Source organism: Lagopus leucura, unplaced genomic scaffold, assembly GCF_019238085.1.
Source record: "Lagopus leucura isolate 7727_CA_CO unplaced genomic scaffold, USGS_WTPT01 Super-Scaffold_100019, whole genome shotgun sequence".
NCBI classification, from domain to species: domain Eukaryota; kingdom Metazoa; phylum Chordata; class Aves; order Galliformes; family Phasianidae; genus Lagopus; species Lagopus leucura.
Window position 1 is genome coordinate 5079164 of NW_024962273.1, and position 19346 is coordinate 5098509.

At 38.1% G+C, this 19346-nt stretch overlaps 1 protein-coding gene across 47 annotated transcripts in view; it reads left to right on the plus strand.

Moving 5' to 3' along the window:
- The window catches only part of LOC122183568 (von Willebrand factor D and EGF domain-containing protein-like), a 290489-nt gene that overhangs the window by 219269 nt on the left and 51874 nt on the right, over positions 1-19346 (plus strand). For all 47 annotated transcript variants that reach the window (XR_006180287.1, XR_006180288.1, XR_006180289.1 and 44 more), the window contains 7 exons: positions 906-1010; positions 3110-3224; positions 5316-5566; positions 6777-6996; positions 12277-12414; positions 14340-14492; positions 16023-16187. Coding sequence is in view for 44 of the 47 variants with exons in the window: in XM_042877646.1 (XP_042733580.1) it covers positions 906-1010; positions 3110-3224; positions 5316-5566; positions 6777-6996; positions 12277-12414; positions 14340-14492; positions 16023-16187 (1147 nt within the window). In the remaining 3 variants the exon portion in view is untranslated. The remainder of the gene's footprint in view (positions 1-905; positions 1011-3109; positions 3225-5315; positions 5567-6776; positions 6997-12276; positions 12415-14339; positions 14493-16022; positions 16188-19346) is intronic.

A 19346-nucleotide genomic window follows, 5' to 3' on the forward strand; every position in this document is an offset into this window, starting at 1 on the left:
GCATTGCAGTTCAGAGAAGAGAGAGGCCTAGAGTGCTGCCTCTTTTGTTTGTTCTTCTCACAGTGAGGAAGATAAGCTCTTTAGAATCATAGAATAATTTGGGTTGGAAGGGAACTCAAGGATCACCAAGTTTCAACCCCCCTGGTGTAGGCAGGGTTGCCAACCTCTAGATAAGTACTGGTACTTTACTTCTTCAAAAAGTGTTTTTACATTTGGGATTTCCACACTAATCTGGTATATTCTCAATTCTATTAGGAAAAAAAAGTTAAATTTAAACGTAAACTCACATAACCCTTTTTATTCTGTAAGTAGTCATATATTAAAACTGCCATCCTAAATTAAGGCTTTCTAAAGAGCCTACATGTACAGGGGTGCCCTTCTAATACACCTTCCTATGGAAATAGGACCATTGCTGTCTGATATTATCCACCCTAGCACTTTTTAGAGGTTAATATAAAGCATCCTTTCCTTTTTTTTCTTCTTAGGATTATTACTAACTGATTTACCATATTGTAAGAAAGCAATCCAGAAGTTCAGCCAAATATCTTACTTTCATTTCACACCTTCCTGAAATCCATCCTTATAGTACTCAAGTCCCTGCGCAGTCTCCACAAGCATACTGAACAAATAAAAAACCAAAAACAAACTAACAAAAGAAGCACCTAACGGCAACCAGAAAAGTTGAATGCCAGCTGAGCCAAAAGATCTTTTAGTTATTAATGAATAGTTTCCACTTTGGAACATTAAGCAATTTGTTAGCTTGCAGTAGAGTGACTCACAAGTGCTTTAATTTGTCTTACTGGCAGGCATCCAGTTCAAGGGTGCAACAGTATATGCTCCAAAACGAGCAGACAGTCTCCATATGGAACATTATTACTTATAAGGATGATTTTTGTATCATTTAGATCACTGATGATGGCTTCCAGTACAGTAATTCCAGAGTGCTGACCCTGTACGACGCAGTCTGCCAGGCCTGCGAATCCCATCCAACTGGACTTTGTAAATTAAAGGTAATTTAAAGAGCATAAATGTTTAATATGGATCATTCATCTCCTCCCCAGCCCTCTCTCTCCCTCTGATGCACTGTGTGCAATAACTGTTTTAGAAGAGGAAAACCTGTTTCATAGTTCAGCAGAACAGCCTGATACTTTTCTGTCTTTCATAATCTCCTGTCTGTGAGTGTTTATGTATATATATATATATATATATATATATATATATATATTATGTATCTATATGCACTTTTTATATTGGACCTTTCTCAGAAGGGTGCTTCTCAAAGAGCATGGCAGAGAACAGGTATATGTGTGGATGTCAGTGCAAATAAATAAGGCTGGGCTGTGGCTGCCCTGCCATGAAGCTTGTCTCCGCTGTTGAATTATCTTTCCTAGGAAGCTCAGTTAGCTCTCCCAGGCTAGTTGGATGGGGTAATGCAGCTATAAGGTATTCACTTCTACTCCCATTTTCTGCTGTCTCAAGAGATATACTATGACGTATGTTACGCAGTCTTTGTCATGAGAAAACACCCTCGAGAGAACATAAAACATTCTTGCTTACATTAAATAACACTAAGTACAAACATATAGTGCTTTGACAGCTTCAAAACCATAATCAAAAGCCTAGTGCTATGTTTAAAACTGCCAGCGCACTGGGAACTCTCAGGAGAGCACTATATCCTTTTGTTTTCCTGTGAACTTTCCAGTGTAACATCCTTCATCCCTTGAAAAAGAGATTGCCTGCTCTCATTTTCTATAGGACTGCATTAGACACGTTTTCTCTTTTTCAATGGGGCTTTAAAAGATACTTTTGGAGGGTGCTGATAAGAATATTTGAATGTGCTAATCCTGCTTTCCTACCCTGAGGCAAGTACAAGTGAACTGGAGACCACCAGTCTTCATTCTTTTAAAATGAAGATTAATCAGGTACATTGTAACCTATTTGCCTGGCTGTTCTCATTAACACTAATGGGAAAACACAGTTCTCAAAGTTGCTCTGATTGCAATAAAGCATCAGTTACCAAAATAAAATGGAAGATCACATATTTCTAAGTAAGTAGAAACTGGTTTATAAACCCAAATGAGGGCAAAGCTATTTCAATTTAAGAATAAAAATAATTATGTCATAACCACGTCGATTAAAACTATTTGTTGTTATTTTTACAGCAAGGGCTTTCCCTATTCTTACATTTTTGGAACTCAGAAATAATATACATGCCATCTCAATATGCTGGTTTTCTCTTGGTGTCATAATAATTTCTAGCCTGAGATGCTTCAAGGGATTATTTGAACTAGGCTTCCAATTGCATCAAACCACTTTCTAATTACTCCTCTTATAACACCACTTTGTAATACCTAAATTGCTTTCAGAAAAGGTGTTTCAATTAAGGGACATTTTATACCAGGCCAGTTTGCATGCTCTGTTCCTCTTTTATGGAGCCTATTCTCTACCACATTACCACATCAGAAAAACAGCAGCTTTTTCATCAGAACTTCAAGCCTTTGAAAGCAACGATGTAATAAAATCTAATTCACATCCAAATTTTAACATTGGAGATCTGTCATGTTGTATCACATTGGGAAAATTATGAGAGTCCTTTTAGGTCTGGGTTTTGTGGGTATTTTACCTATTGCACTTGAAGTGGTACTACGTCACCACCAATACTGCCCACTAACCCATGTCCCTTAGTACCACATCTACATGATTCTAGAACACCTACATGAGATTTCACATAACTCACATCTGAGAGCTACTAAATAGTCACCACATCAGTAGTCACAGCTGGGAATAACAATCACATCCGCTACATACTGTTAAAATGAAAATAGAATCATGCTCAAATTCATCTATGACAATCAGCATTACATGTTACCTGTGGTAAAGGATTCAAAGCTACAGGGATCTTATGTGGAAACTGAATGATCTCCACATCATTCTTTCTCCCTGTCACCATATAAATTGATATCAATTTATTGTTTCAAGAGACAAGCAAGATTCTGCTTATCTCTAAAATATATGAACTGCTAATTTCTTAACTTTCCTTCTTTCTTCTTTTTTTTTTTTTTTTTCCTTGCATTCACCTCCCACCCATTTTTATTTTCTTTTTTGACAGGACAATACTTGTAATATAGATGGACTTTGCTATGGGGAAGGAGAGTCAAACCCTGCCAGTCCTTGTCTTCTCTGTGAACCTGATATCTCTAAGTTCACCTGGTCTATTAATGAAAGTAAGACAGCTTTTCCTAAGATTTAGAAGCTCTTAGCTGGGAATTTAGTACTCAGTTTATGAAATGCAGTTTCTCCATTTGTTGATATGGATCTATTCTGCATAGTGCTTGTGGACTGTTTACAGTGGGAATAATTGGGTGCACAACAAATAGGGACTGAACAGACACACAAAGTACTCCACTATGTGTACTATGCATTTGGCTTCTCCTCTTGTTCTGGCTGAAACCTGACAAATCTTTAATTATTAAAATCAAAATAATGGCTTATAAAGAAGTTTTTCATACGCTGATAACACATGCAGGGCCCATATCTGTCAGCAAAAGGTGATGGACCCTAAAAACATCAGTGATAGTCTCACAGGTACAAATCTTTAAGGGAACAGTTTGAGGAAAACACTGCTTTCAAAACACTAATGTATATTTTTGGTCTGAGCCAAATACTGTCAATTGCCACACGAAAGACCATGGAATGGCCCAGACTCTAAGTGATAGGGAAACCAAGCAGCTCATTGTGCAGCCCTTCATAGCAGGGGTCATGGGGAAAGCTGCCTTTCAAACATTCAAGCACTTCTTGAATGCTAAGAATGGCACTGGTCTTCTTGGCCACCTGGGCACACTGCTGACTCATGTTCAGCCAGCTCTCAACTAACACCTCCAGATCATTTGTTGCCACATAAGATCTGGCTTTATGTTCTTTTGTGTGTATAACACCTTTTACCCTCCATCCAGTAAACACCATCTTTATGTTTATCTTTAAAAGCACACCATCATCAATATTTCATTGATTACTTTGGGCACAACTTTTATGGGCTCCACGTCTTGATTGTTTGTGAAGCAGAAGTTAAATTAATAGATGGAAGATTTCAACAGTTTTGCCAGGACAACCTGCTGGAGAAGCAGCTTAGAAAGCTTTGATAGCACAGCAGCAATGAGTAAATGCAGAGGCATTTAAATAGCTGCATAATGTGAGGCATGCTATGGAAAGCAAAGCGTGATAGAAGGATATGCACACACAAAAGAAATGATGCAAAGACACAGGTTGTCTTTATGGGAACAAATATACGGGTCAAATTTTAGATTGTGACTTTAAATTATCATAAATATTCTCTAAGTTAAAAATTACAAGTTGCATTGTGAGAAGATTCCTTTAAATATCGGTATATATCAATTTGTACTGCTGGTTACGGAGGAAAGAGGCTGGAGATCGAGAAGGCTTCTGACACTGAGATGAAATTTCCAGCCCTGCATAGTGCTGCTGTCACCTGAAGGTATTCATTTGATCTTACTTTTCCTTGGTTTCTAATATTAAAATGTAATGCTTTTCTCCACCTTGCCTTGCTCGCATCTTTTTATTGTAAATACCTTCAGGCAGCATTTGTCTATTACTATACAATAGCTCAGTATAATTAGGCTTTTATCATCATTAAGGAAATACTGAATGTAAACAACACTGAAAACAACACTAAAAATAACAAGACCAATGTTGATATGCACTCCTGTCTCTGGGGATAGAGAATTTCAGTATCACAGATGTACATCTCCTGGCACTGAGAAGATCTTTATTCCAGAAATGTCCAACTGAATTCAATTAAACTGCTGAGGCTCAATTACCACTCACGTGTAAAGAGAGCAGAATCTACTCAATGGAAGAATTTCACAACTTTTGCCAGCAAAAGTTGCCCAGTCAATTTGTCATGCATCATTTTGAGAATTGGCTTACTTACATTTAAACAGAACAGGGTAGAGTAGGGTAGGGTAGGGTAGATCAGCATACATACATTAGAGATACAGTTAAAGTTTCACTAAGAACTAGGGGACACGAAGCAGTAAGAGGTTACAAAAGATATGCCCAGACTCCTCCCATGTATCTGATACACATCAATGATAATCAGTACGGAACATGAGAAAAAGAGGAGTAAAGAAGTGCGTGTTTGGTAAAGCCATTTGCTGCCTCTAACATCTAAATTGTTTCCTCCACCAGTCTCAGGATACTTTCATCACTGAGAGAACCCCTACGAAGACCTGTGCTGTGAATCTTTACACGGTAGAAACAAGAATTTATGTAATCATGGTTTCATTTTTGCTGTTTAGACAACCTGCCTCCTGTGTTCCAGGCCCCCTCCAGCCAGCTGCTGACATTTATTGGTGAGAATTTTGTTTACCAGTTAACAGCGGTGGATCCGGAAGGGTCAGCTGTGCTATTCATCTTAGAGGCTGGGCCACAGGATGCCAGGCTCTCTCCCGCTGGCCTTCTTATCTGGAAAGTTGATTCAGAAGAAATGCAGACCTTTGAATTCACTGTGTCGGATGAATGCAACGCGCAGAGCAGATACGCTGTTGAGGTAAGAAAAAAATGCTTTAAAGAAAAGGACAACATACCTGTTTATCATGTTCTCATTTTGGCACAGTTGTCATTATAACCAATAGTTTGTTACTCTCTAAAAATAAAAAGACCTCAGCTATTTCCTCATAAACCCTTATATTATGCAGCATAGCAATAATGATCAATTAATGGAATAAATATCTCTGAGAACGTAGAAACTATACATACAATGAACAAGAGAGAGTGCTATTGATTGCTGTTTGAAAGAACTCTCTTCTAGAGCCTGTTAATGGTTCATTAATCTGCTTTAAAATTCACATTCTGCATTTGGATCATAGAAAAAAAAAAGAAGTATATAACATAAAAGACCCAGCTTTAGCTATAAAAGGAAGATTATAACTCATTCTCAATGATATCTTTAGAGGGTGTCTTGCTCTTATGTCATTACTCCACACTTTAAGTTTCTTGGCAGAGCTCGTGCATGACTTTATTGCATAGCCTAACATTAATCCCATGATAGGATGAGCTAATAAAGTGGGATGCAGAACCCTGGCACAAGAACAATTTTGTGAAGAAAAGGATATTTCCTTTTAAGTCCTAAAGACTCTAATTTCTGCTCATTCAAACCACTCGCATCAAAAATACCGAGCTGCTGAACACAGGCAGCAAAGGGGAAACGCTTCAAACTAGATCTGCATTTAACAAGATGGGAGAGTACAGAGGTTTGAATCTGTTGAAATCCCTTTCTCATCCATATGTAACATGATTATGGATCTCTATTCCTTGAGAGAGAAACTGGGTGAAGAATGCCACAATCCTCATCCTGACTGGGAGCCATTTATAATGTAAAGCAGTAAGGATGGTACACAGGCAGGCAAAGAGAAGAGATTTTTCATTTCTTTGAAGAATGAGGAACAAATCTTGCCCTCAGACACCATGTAGAAACTGCTGTTATAGCAAATAGGGCTTCTTTCTCAGAAGAAGTTAGAATGTGCCCCTAAGTGATGAAGAAAAAAATCCCTCTAAAGCCAAGATTCCAGTCAGATAAATAAGTATGCTGAGTATGAGGCCGTCTATCTAGACAAAGGAAATTGGTTAGAAATAAGTATTCATAATACTAGACAACGTGCTTGCACTGCAAATCTGGCCCCTCCTGACAGGTACCAATATACCTCTCAGCAGTGATTATTCAGAGGAATCTTATCACAACTCTCTTTTGCGTTCCTCAGGTTCGAGTGAAGCCCTGCAGCTGTCTCAATGGCGGAACGTGTGTTACCAATATTAAATTCCCCCCGGGCCTTGGTGAATATCTGTGTTTATGTCCAAATGGATTTGATGGAGGGCTTTGCCAGGAAGATATTAATGAGTGCAAATCAAACCCGTGCAAAAGCGGAACTTGTGTGGATGGTGTGGACAGCTATGCTTGTCAATGTCCCCCTGGTTTAGGAGGTAAGACATCCTTTCTTCCAGCTCTAACTAGAGACAGATTGCATTTCAGGAAATTTTGACTGCAGTGGAACCACAGGAATATGTCAAATGGTCAACATTAGATTCCTCTTCTGACTTAGCTTTTGACAGATAACATGTAAAAGCAGCAATCTAATTATCCATGCTCAAGGGAGGAAAAAGACCTAGAGGTCCGCAGCCTGAAATGACCATGATAGAGTGGTCAACCACTATATCTCAGCTTCCCCCAGCTCATTTCCCAGCTATCCACATGCGAGATGAGCCGAAGGAAGAAGTTTAAGCCTTAGAGAACCACAAGCCCATTGTGCTGTCAGACATACTGATGGAGCAAAGTCTAAGCTTTTAAGCTGTTCAGGGCTGACCACAATATGATTTTAAGGGATACAGGCAAGAGGAATGATCATTGCCCCCAGAAAGTTCCTTTCAGAAATGCAGAATATAAAGCACGAAGTGGAGAAATAGAAGGAACTGCAGTGAAGACAGAAGAGGTGGCTGCAAGACATACAGTGCATACAGAAACAGAGGGAGTGAGAACCTGAAGCGTCAGGTGAGAGAGCAGCATCTCATAGATCACAGAGGCGAGAGCAGCTTGGAGCTGTGCTGGGCTGTGTGGAGCTGCTGCCAGTTGTCATACAGAGCCCTGCACCTCCTCCACACCAGGACCCACACTCCAGCTGCTGGTATCACAGCTTGCTGCCAACACAACAAGCTTTCACATCAGCCCAAATATGCCTTCTGGAGCCTCACTGAAGCTGCAGTCTTTTTGTTTGCAGTTTATCCTTTCAGGGGGCAGAAAGCAAATCTAAACATACAGGATTTCTAAACGTGGCCTTTTTTTAGCTTTGCTACTAGCATCAGTGCCATTTAAAAGAGCAGCCACTTGCACAGTAGTCATTAGTTTGATTAGTCATTGGAAAGGGAAGGCTTTGCCTTACTATTCATTCATGTCAGAGTCAAACCAGCCTCCCAGCAGTAAAGGAAGAGTACTAACAGAAACGGTTTTAAGATACCATTTGGGCCAGAACCATCTGAAAAAGGAAGGAGAAAAAAAAAAAAACAACATCTTAAGCTGAACTCAGATTTCAGTGCTTGAAATCTTTGTAAAAGAATAACTGCTCTGGTCACATATGAAAGCATGAATGAATTAATGACACCCAAAATACTGATTGCAGTACAGTGCTATATCTTTGAAAATTTCAAGAAGAAGTAACATCAAAAGCACTTAACTGTTACTGCATATGGTATCTACATACAAAAACCATGAACGGATTATCCTCAGTGGGCTCATGGAGGCAGGAAGGCATCCTTTCTCTCCTTCAGGAGTTCATCATGCCTTCTCTGTTTTAGTCATGTAGGATTGAAAGTTCAGACTTCATTACATATAAGATTCCAATAGAGATGAAACAAAAGCAATTCAGACTTGTGAGCTCATAAAAGTGGCCAAAAAGTTTCATTATAATGACTCCAGGTAATGGGACAGTACAGCCAAGATCTATCGAAAGTGTTTATGCCACAAAATACTACTGAGAGAGCTATGCACAAGCTTATGCATAGAGAAGAATGATAGAAAATGAAATTTCAATCAAAACTTCAAACAAAAATCAACACATTTAGAGTGGTATAGTCTTCAATTCCTCTGGAAATAATTTCCCCAGGGAAATTTTGGAATATCTTCAGCTGGATTTGGTTAAATACTTTAAATACCCTGTTGAGAAGATTCCTCACTGCCTTCAAGGAGGTAGATTAATGGATAAAAAACAATTCAACGAGTTAATAACATCAGTGTGTCTGCTCCTGTTCACTGACCTTCACCAGTTTCTCGCTCCTGAACATAGATGGAATGAAATGTATTATTCCACATAAAATAGTTTGCCATAATTATAATGCTTTATTTATAAACTCATATGGTGTATATTCTAAAATGTGGTTCTTATCCTTACGCAAACATTCAAGAATGAAATATCCAGCACTTTAGAATAACGTGCTTGAAAGCAGCATACATCCAGCTCTGAAAATAAGGACAAGGGACACCTTAATGGCCAGAAAAACACTGTTTTCCTGAATCCTTAAGCCCTGTCAGTTTAGATAAATATGAAGTGCTTTTCCTGTACCTCCCCGGCCCAAAAGCTAAAACAGAATCAACAGCAAAATAAAAATATGATTGAGCGAAACAGAAATACATCTCAAAATTTTAATAGCAGGTGAGAAATTATAAGCAAACGGAGCTGAAAGCCAGCTGGGAAGGAGATGATTTTACTTCAGGGCAGGTTCTGTGACAACAATAAAATCTCATCCTTGATGCTGTGTTTATGTCTCAGCTCCCCAGAAAACCATCAATAATCTAATGAGAAGGCAATGCTATACTGCTCAAGTGACAGCATCATTTCACCATCAAATCTTTACAAATGATAGGGAACAGGTAGTAGAAACAAAATGTTAACTCTTTTGAGAGCTTCCAAAACACCACTGCAAGAGAAGAAGGATAAAGAACAAAGTGTTTTGCTGAATGGTAGCAATTCAGGTGCATCTGTGTATCTCTGGCAGTCTAAGTGCACAACGCAAAAATAGGAACAAGGCAGGGAGAGCCATAGGAAAATGTGAGAGGATGATGACTCCAGAATTATTAATATTTCCAATTTCTGCAGAGGTTAACACATGCTTATCTCATTATGCGTTCAGAGCTCGTTCATTCTCCTGCACCAGTGTTAACAAGAATTCCCATTGTTTCTTCTTTCGGTCACTGAAAGCAAGAGTCTTATCTTCTTGAGAACAGAACACCTCCTTGAAAAAACTGTGTCTAAATCATAAAACCATCCTTTCTTTTCCTATGTATCCGTTCATTAATATGGGGGCAGAGAGGAAGAGAAGGAAACTGGGGAAAAAAAAATTGTTCACAGTTTATAATAAAACCTTACAGTCTCTCAATGAGATTTCCTCTTCATTTAGATTCAGCTTAACTTGAACACTATCAAAAAGTCCTTCTCTACATCTGTAGGTGGTCAGCTTCTCTCAAGGCATGAAAGGAGTTGATCTCAGCCAATTTCTCATGCGGGGACAGAGAAATAGAGCTGGCAAGGAAACAGATGTTTCAACGTTGCAACCTGAAGATCTTTTATTCCTAATATTTTCATTTGTGCGGTAGCAGTGTCAATAGAACTGGGACTCCCTTGTGTTGCAGCACACTGGAGGTCACGCAAGCACAGTAACTGACATTTCTTGTTGAAGACAATTTTCTATCAAATTCTACTGCCTCTCCAGCAACCTTCAGCAAAGTTTAAGACTTTCCAAACTTGAACTTCTCCTCAGATACTGCTGCATTAACATTATGCCAACATTAATCAGACAGCATTTAAAACTGTCTCTTTTAGTGAAATGAAGTGCTGCTTGCATAGTTCTACATTTAAGTTGGTTGGGTGGGTTTTAAAATTTAGGCTGGTATTTATGGTTTTCCTTTGCTTTTTGGAATTCTCTCATTTTTGAGATTTTAAAGTCAGACCTTTGCAAAACAGTGTGGAGGAAGGAGGGAAAAGAGGAAAGGGATTGAGAGAGAAGCAGATCTTGTTACCCAAACTGGGAACTTCATTCCCACTTTGATTGCCCCTGGTATCATGTTTCATCTTTATACTAAAGGAAAGAAAATAATTACTAATCTAACTGGAAGAAAACTCATTCAGTATTTCCCACAATTTGATGTCTAATAATTTCCTAATGTGTCATCAGACAGCAGTATCAGATAGAAACAGCATGATGCTATCAATGTGCTAATTAAATTATACAGCATAAACAATAATCCAAAATCTAACCAAAGAGAAAAAATAAATGAATACCTGTAACACTAGGTGATGTCCAACATGCATAAAACAAGGAGTGCTTTCCTAAGCAAGAAGCACGCACAAGTAGAACAACCTCTATTCAGATGGCAGCAGAAAAGGGACATGACTTTTGTCCTGCTGTTCATTTTTTTTATTGCCCACAAGAGAAAGCAGGCATGAGAAGGTGAAGCCACTAGCTTCACAGAGGCAGCACAACCAAGAGAGATTTCAATTTTCTTGCACGAGGATGCTATTTTAACTTGAAAAGAGCTGTGTAACCTGAAACACTGAAAAAACAAGAGATTATGCTGCAGAAGATGAATAACAACGTTCTGTTTCTTTAGTTCAGTTTTCTGTGACAAATTTGCGCTTTGAAGAATGAAGTTTTAAGAATGAAAGGAGCTTCTATCTTAGTCAACCTGAATATCCAATAAGGAACAAGGCATTCTGAACCTTATGCACCAGAATGTCCCTTTCTTGGGACTCCCCAGAAAGTGTCCCACTTTCGTTGGGTATTCTACAAGGAGAAAAGAACAAAGGGCATTCCTTAATACAGATGTTATGGGATAGTTCAAGACTGGGCTACATGTTCCAGTGACCAACAGCAGCCAATCAAATTTTTTCAAGTGCACGTATTCAGCAGCATGTTTATCTGAAGCTCAAGTGAGTCTGTAAACAACACTGTACATGATTACTCCACATCATTTCATGTTCAGATAGTCATTTTAGCTTTGGGGTCAGCCTCCTCTACAGGTATCCATTCATTCATCCAGTGCTGTGACTGAACATTAATTACTTCAAGGGATTTTAAGATGTTTACATCCAAAATCATCAATAGCCACAATCCACTGTTTGGGGTTTAGATCCTACAGTAGCTTATCTTCTGAATGCCAGCTCTGTAGGTCACAGACATTTTCAGACAATTCCTTCAAATTTTAATTTAAATAGAAAAATCTGTTTTGTTTTAATTTGATCGTTTTGTCAGATTCACCTTTAGCCAGACTCTATCAGGCTGTTGTACAATAAGCTATTAATAGTGTGACATTCCCACAGAAATGAAAAGCATGGTGTGTCAGTATGTGACTCTTTGTATCCTAAAGCCAAAATGGGTACATTGCCTGCTTTGGTGTATGACAAAGATCTCACATAAACACGATAACAAAAACAGAAGGTAAGACATGAAAGGCAGAGCAATAATTTATTTAATAAGCACCGCTTTCTAGGAGCTGTAGTCCCAAGTTCAGCACTCCTGGTGCCAACAAGAACAGTACTAAACAGTCTGATGAAAATATGTTTAAGGCCAATTGTGGGGAAATTGATGCTAACGTGAGTGACATCTCCTGTAATGAGTTCACAGATGAGAAATAAGCCTCAATCTGAATGAACATTTAAGCTGAAGAATAAACAGGGAATATCTCCTGATTATTAACCTCCTCTTGGTTTGCCACAGGGCTTACTTGTCAGGAAGACAAGAATGAGTGTGAAGAAGGTCTGTGTTTTCCAGGAGTGTCCTGCATGAACACCTTTGGATCATACGTGTGTGGAATTTGTCCAAGTGGGATGGAGGGAAATGGTAAAACTTGCAAATGTAAGAGCATGATTTGTTATAATAGAAGGGTAAAAATGGGCCCACTTCTACTGCTGTTATCCTCAATTGAGTACTTTGTCATTCACTTCAAGGACAGACTTTTAAATATACAAACCAGACTACTGTCATCTTATATTAATATGGATAATTGCAAATTGGTCTCAGTTTGCTGTTTTTCACTGCAGTTTAGTTTCATTTTGATTAGAATGAACACCATAGCATACAAAAAAGGTATTTTTCAGATGTCAGCCAGATAATTTGCCAAGGACGTTCTCCAGGTTCCCCGCTACTTCTCTCCTAAATAAATCATCTACTAACAAGTAGCTGGGGAGCACCTCAGGATTAGTTCTGTTCTGAGTGAATGCTGAGCAGAATGGATGTGGGGTAAGAGGAAGAAGATCCATGTGCAAATCCTTCACAGATTTCACCTCTCTGAGGTGTATTTCACGAGAGGGCGAAGCTCACAGCTGCTGAGCTTATGTTTGGCATGAGGTCACACCACAGATCCCAACAAGCAAAAAAAAAGGCAGGAACAATTTAATACCTTTTCAGTATGCATTGCTGAGGCAGTTCTCTGCAAACTCTTGAGCAGGAAGCTACAGTGACTTTCTACCATGCTGAGACCTTTCCACTGCATGAGACATAAAATACCCAAACTCTGCTTTTTTCAGTCACATACACACGTGAGTCTTCTCCAATAATGACATTTGGTGAGCAAGGACAAGAAAACTCAACATTTGATGTATTCTGCACTTGGTTGTTGGGGTTTCCAATCAAGTCCAAGAAGAAAATGATGCAGATGTTAACTTTCTCTTATATTGACTGCCAAAAGAAAAAACTGATTTTGTCTGCTTTACTAAGAATCCCCTCAATCATATTGCCAAACACCTGTATAGAAATGTTTTCTTTTATGTCTTGTTTAGCCATGCTGATTATTTCAAAGTGATTTTGCACCTGTTTCATGATTTTCTATTTTTCTAGGTAATCTGACTAACAAGGAAATTTATACAAAACTATGCTCAAAATAGATCCGAATCATGACTTCTTCCTATGCATTTTTTTAATTGCAGATATATTTCCTTATTTCTAAAATACCCATTTGTTAGAACAAGCAAAATAGAGTAACTAGAAATCATCCTACCTTCTACTAATACACAGGCTTACCATGCCCACACTTTACTCACTGAAGGGTAAAGGCTTCTCAGAGGAAGGAGAAATCTGAAGTAATTTTATAACTGCTAAAGCAGTTCATGGCTCACTGCATTATTCAACATATATAAGTTTCATAGTCTCGGGCTCTGCTAGGAGCACAGAAAATCCAGGGCAACAGTTGTGTAACTTAAAACAAATGCAGTGTTGGCCATCCCTAGATCATCCAAGAAATTCTCTTCAAATTTTGTGTAGATTGATATTTTCAAAGGTTCCAGCAATCAGCTTTTCTCTTTACATTCATATATACTTAGCACAGATATTTTGAAACACACAAAGTTTGCAAGTGAGCTAAAGCCAACAAACACACACAATGCAGTTTCAGGCAGAAGCTTTCAAGGAGAGGCAGGAATCAAACAAACTTCAGGGCCCAGGCATTTGTGCACTGTCTTCATCCAACACCACACACTGCACAGAGACCTGATGCCCTCCTACTGCCCTTAGCTCAATAAAAGATCACTGTGCATATTAAGTACGTCTCTCAGATAAGCAAGGATTATTGAGTTTGCACATTGTAATTTTTTCTATATTTATGTAGAAGCTTTGCTGAATGTCAGCAGCTGACTCACCTGATTGGCCTTTATTTGCTTGATGGTCAGCTTCCAGAGCAAACTGATGTCAAACTATCTGATTTGCTGTTACTGTTGCTTTTTATCATCAATCACAGCTAGTCCCTTAACACCTCGTTTCCTCGTCTCCATGTTTTCTTTTTACAGCTGTGCTTGCTGGTGACTTTACAAAAGCTTTAATCGTTGACAACAACAATGGCAAAGGTGATTTGAACAAAACTGAAGTTGAGTGGCCACTGCACCCCTTAGAAGCAAATAATTCTCCTGTAATTAGGAATTTTAACATAAGCACTAATCATGGTAGGTATACAAGGATACAAAATATTTTTCAGCTGTTCGTAGACTCATTAAAACCAGAAAAGACCACCAAGATCACCTAGTCCAACCACTGAACCATACCACCATGTCCACTAAACTATGCCTACATTGCAGTTTACATATTCAGAAATCATGCATTTAACCATTTTATCAGTAAACTTAAACTATTTATAATACATCACAGAAAGATAGAGTTAAAATCTCCTCAGCACATCAGCCTGTAGGTTGCCGCTAAACAATTTTGCAAGGGAAAAGAGCCCTTAGAGCAGTAACAATCAGACTGGTCAGGCTTAAGTACAACCTCATCAGTTTTAAGACAGAACACAATCACTCCAAATCATAGTGATCAATGGAAAACAAGATGGTAAGAATGACAGCTTATGCCAACTTGCCGTAAACAAGTGATGTTGAATTTTATTCCATCATCTGACTGGCAGTCACTGCATTAAGACCAAGCTTTGAGCATAAATCAATATGACTACAACAGATGCTTTTCCCAGGATATTTGTGACTGTCATTGTTACAGCAGGACCCAGAGAACAACAGCACTTTCAAAAAAGAGTGTATATTGCTTACGTAGACCCACTTCTAATCAGTATTTCATTTTCCCTTGATTTTCTAGCGAGAGCAGGGAAGAGAATAATTTACACTTGGTATATCTCTTTTGTGGGGACATATGTGGGAGAAAATAGTCTTTTTTTCTCACCTTCTTTTGCACATCTGTGCCAGGCTAGCAAAAACATAACCAGAAAATGATTTTTCTACATATCTGTGATATTCTTGTATGCAACATGCAATGACAACACTGGAAATGCTTGAGAATCACGATAGAGACTTCATGGAGGCCGTTATAAAAGATCTACAACCATCATTAAGATTTAATTCATCATCTGTTCTCTGTCGGCACTATTAAATACTTCACAGGGAGTTCATATTTGTGCCATTCAGTGACATCATAAGTGATAAAATACCACATACTACCAGTGTTTAATTTAGCACATATTTCTAGGATAATTAAAATAGTCTCTTGTTATACAAGGTTCAACACTTTGAAGATGATTTCTAGATCAGAAACATAAGTACTTGTCAGTGAATTCTTAAAGATAAGGTATATATGTACTATAAGATTTGGTGATTACTTTCCAATTATATGAGACCAGAATGATATCTGAAAAACAGATTCTTACTCAGTTAAACTTTCACTTACGCTGAAAATTACAGTTTCTATATTATCAATGATAAATGCCTAACAACTCTGAGTTATAAACTTGTAAATATGTAGAAGACTAATAAATCTTGCTTTAATGAGAAACAGCTGTTCTGTTACACTGTGCCTACAGGACATTCTCATGCTTGGCACAAGGTCTGGGAACATTCTGCATTAATTACTCTTCAAAAGAATAAAAGCAGTTATAAAACTTTAGCTGGGCTTAGACATACTTACTTGTATATATGCAATTTGTCTGAGAAATGATAAATAAGCATGTTTGAACTTTCATTTTTTTTTTCTAGTCCACACAGCACATCAGCCCCGTGTTACCACCTGTGCCAATAGGCCATGCTTTCCTGGAGTGCTGTGTTTCAATAGGAAACCCCCTTACGTTGGCTATGTCTGTGGCCGATGTCCAATAGGGTTTTTTGGAAATGGCCGAACCTGCAGCAAAGCCTCCAGACCAGGTACTTTCTAATTTTTGGAATTTTTAAATAGTTTTGAAGACAAAGGCTGTAAGTGAACCTGAAGCAGTATGACATTACAATACAATGTGCTTTAAAGTCAAACCCCAGTGCCTTTTTCTAACTGTGAATACTCTTACCTGACAAGCAGCACATCCTATTTCAGGAGTCCCTGTCTCTCAGCACTGAGATGCACTCTCTCATTTGCCACTAGTAGAATTCTTCAGGACAGGACTTATTAGAGGTACGAATCACCACATCTGTATTTCTGCCACCGCACAGACGTACAATTTCAAAACATGTTTCCTTCTCCGTGGGATAGGAACATGACACATGCCAGTACCACTCTGCTTTCCTTCCCTCCTAACTCATTTGTGGCAAGGCATCTGTTCTCCAAGGTAATCTGTGAAGATGATGATGAACAAAGTGCCATATAAGAACAACTGTAGCAGCAACATGATGGCAACAGATAATTAAAACATTTCAACAGCATCCCTTGTAGCCTAAGCAGCAATCTTCCTTTGGGAGTTCTGAACTCAGCTGGCCCATTAATCTCTGAGGACTGATCATTAGAAGAGGTCTTCTGTTATGACAGGAGGAAAGCTGGGTCCTGACCTCAAGCAGAAAATGGCAATATCATAGCAACCACTTATCAGTCATCCAATCTTGCTCTCTCTCAATGAAATTCTCATAATTCAATGCATAGTTCTCTAGGGATAGTCTGGATGGCTGTACTCTTTTCTCTGCACAGAGTGATTTGCCAAGAGAACTGATGTTTACTCTCTAATAAAAGTAGTTATTAGGTCAAGTTCCTTGTTTTTCCTCTAAATCTGTTTCTTAAGCATTCGAGACAGACTCACTTGAAACATATTAGGGTATTCCCTGACCTCCTACACTTTACAAACCTACCTTCACTCCTCATTCTGTATCCAAATCAATGGCTATTGCCTAGGTGTTGTATTTTAATGCACACTTTCAAAGCCAAAGCAATTTTACTGTTTAGGGTGGATATCATCCTGTCTTTTTGGACTATAAATTGATTTTAGCCAGTTCTCAGAATTTAAAGGTCACAAAAAATAAAACTAACATTTTCCTTGCTCTGTCTTGCAATGGATATGTACATTGTATTAGTTTATCTGAGGCATAACATCAGCTATTAACTGTACTGTAACTTGGTGAAGCTGTAAAAGCAGTTGAGCAAAAAACTATAAATCACTATGCATATAAATAAAATAACATTTCTGTCACTGCCTAAAGTTCCACCTTGCCATTAATTGCATAATGGGATTTATGTTATATACTGAAAAGGTCATTTCAGTGCTGCTGAATAAAACAAATATTCTACAGCTATTTATACCTTAAATCAAAACAAATCTTTAGCTCTCTTCTCAGTCTTAGAAACAATTTTCATTTTTTCTGGGCTTCAGGAACTGTAACTACATTACTTTCTATCTTTCTTGCCTTATGTAAGATGTCTGTATGTTCCTAAGCCAAGGGCAAGACTAGCCTTTAAAACAGTCATGTTCCTCAAGATTAAATGGGAGTAGTCCTTCATTTTTGTATTTAGAAATGAAATTTCCACAGCTTTATGTGTCCTAATTTATAACTAAAATGATTGGTTTAACTCCCTTACACATGTGCTTTGCTAGTTCAAGCAGAAGTATTGTACAGCATTGATGATTAAAAGATATCAGACAAAAAGGAATGAATTTTCAATTAACTTTACGTACAGTTACGGATTAAGAATATTGTGAAATCCTCCCTGTTAGAATAATAGCTTCTCTCTCTTGTAATTTACGCTGTCATTCTTCAAACAAAACAGAACAAATCCTCTTCAGCTTGCTGCAGTGCTTATGAAAGTACTGAGATTACATATGCCCCTTCTTCCCAACTCTAACTTCAATGTAAAAATGTTCATTAATTCCTATTTGGTACTTTCATTAGCTGTTTCAGACATGAAGTTATACTCAATTGTTACTATTTAAGGATTAATGGATAAGTATGCTTTCACATAAAAATCACAAAAATTACCCAACTGCCTTTTTAGTCTACAGAGGAGAAAAAAGTATGCCAGAAGAAATTTCTTTTCCTAAGTCCCTGTGACAAAGAAGACGCACTTAGAAGCCCTTCAGTTTTGATTTCTAATCAGCAAAATACATTTGCTCAGCGTCAATATGTGATAGGTATAAATCTTTTGATGCACTTGGCATACTGCAAACTCCATATTTTCCACAGACAATTTTCTAAGCTCGCCTTGGCTGCTCTGCCAATAGTGTAGGGCTCACTTCTTTGCTCACATGCTTTACCTGGTTGGTTTCGGTAGTCTGTCAATCAGACTTGATGGCAATAATTTTTGAGGTCCATCAGATTAGTCTTGAGGAACAAAAATTCAAGTATCAAAAACCCTTGTGGAAATTCATACATAAATAATAAGTTTTAAAAATGCATTCTCATATGTAATGTTTTCAGGTAAGCAAAAAAAAAAAAAAGTATTTCTCTCCCTCCAAAATCCGTAGAGCAGATGACCTATATATTTTTTAATTTACTAGAAGCATCAACAGTCTCTTAACTTTGCTGTCAGTGCAATAAGAAAGTCTCAGGAATTTAAATCCACATTTCACACATTTGTTTAAAACATCTATTAGCTGTTTGTTGAAGAAGCACACCTGCTATATCAAACCTTGCCGTATCATAGGCTGTGTTGTGAGCATAAAGAAAATGAATATATCTGGACGGGGATGCTGGTGATGTGACTGCAGGTTTCAATATTAGGTCTCATCAGATGCTACCTGTATTCTTCTAGGCTGTTTCATCACTTACAGTCTCAGAGATACCCATCTGTTTGAACTTTTTTTTTTTTTTATCAGGTTAGAGACGTAGTTGTCATCACTAAAGATTTATTTTTTTCCTATTAGTAAATCAGCAACTTTACTGGACAAAGCAGTGCCACATTCATCACCGATAAAAGATTGCTCAGAGCCAGCTTGTTCTGCCTCTTCTGGTTTAAAGAGCCAAAGATCAGGGGAGAGAATTATTTTATGATCTCTGTAAGTGAGTTCTCTTCTTTCCATTCTGAGCACCACTGCAGACACTCCTGCCACAGCAGTTAATTTGCAGTACTGTAGACATTTGCCACTTGATATAGTTTTGGATTTGCCAGCT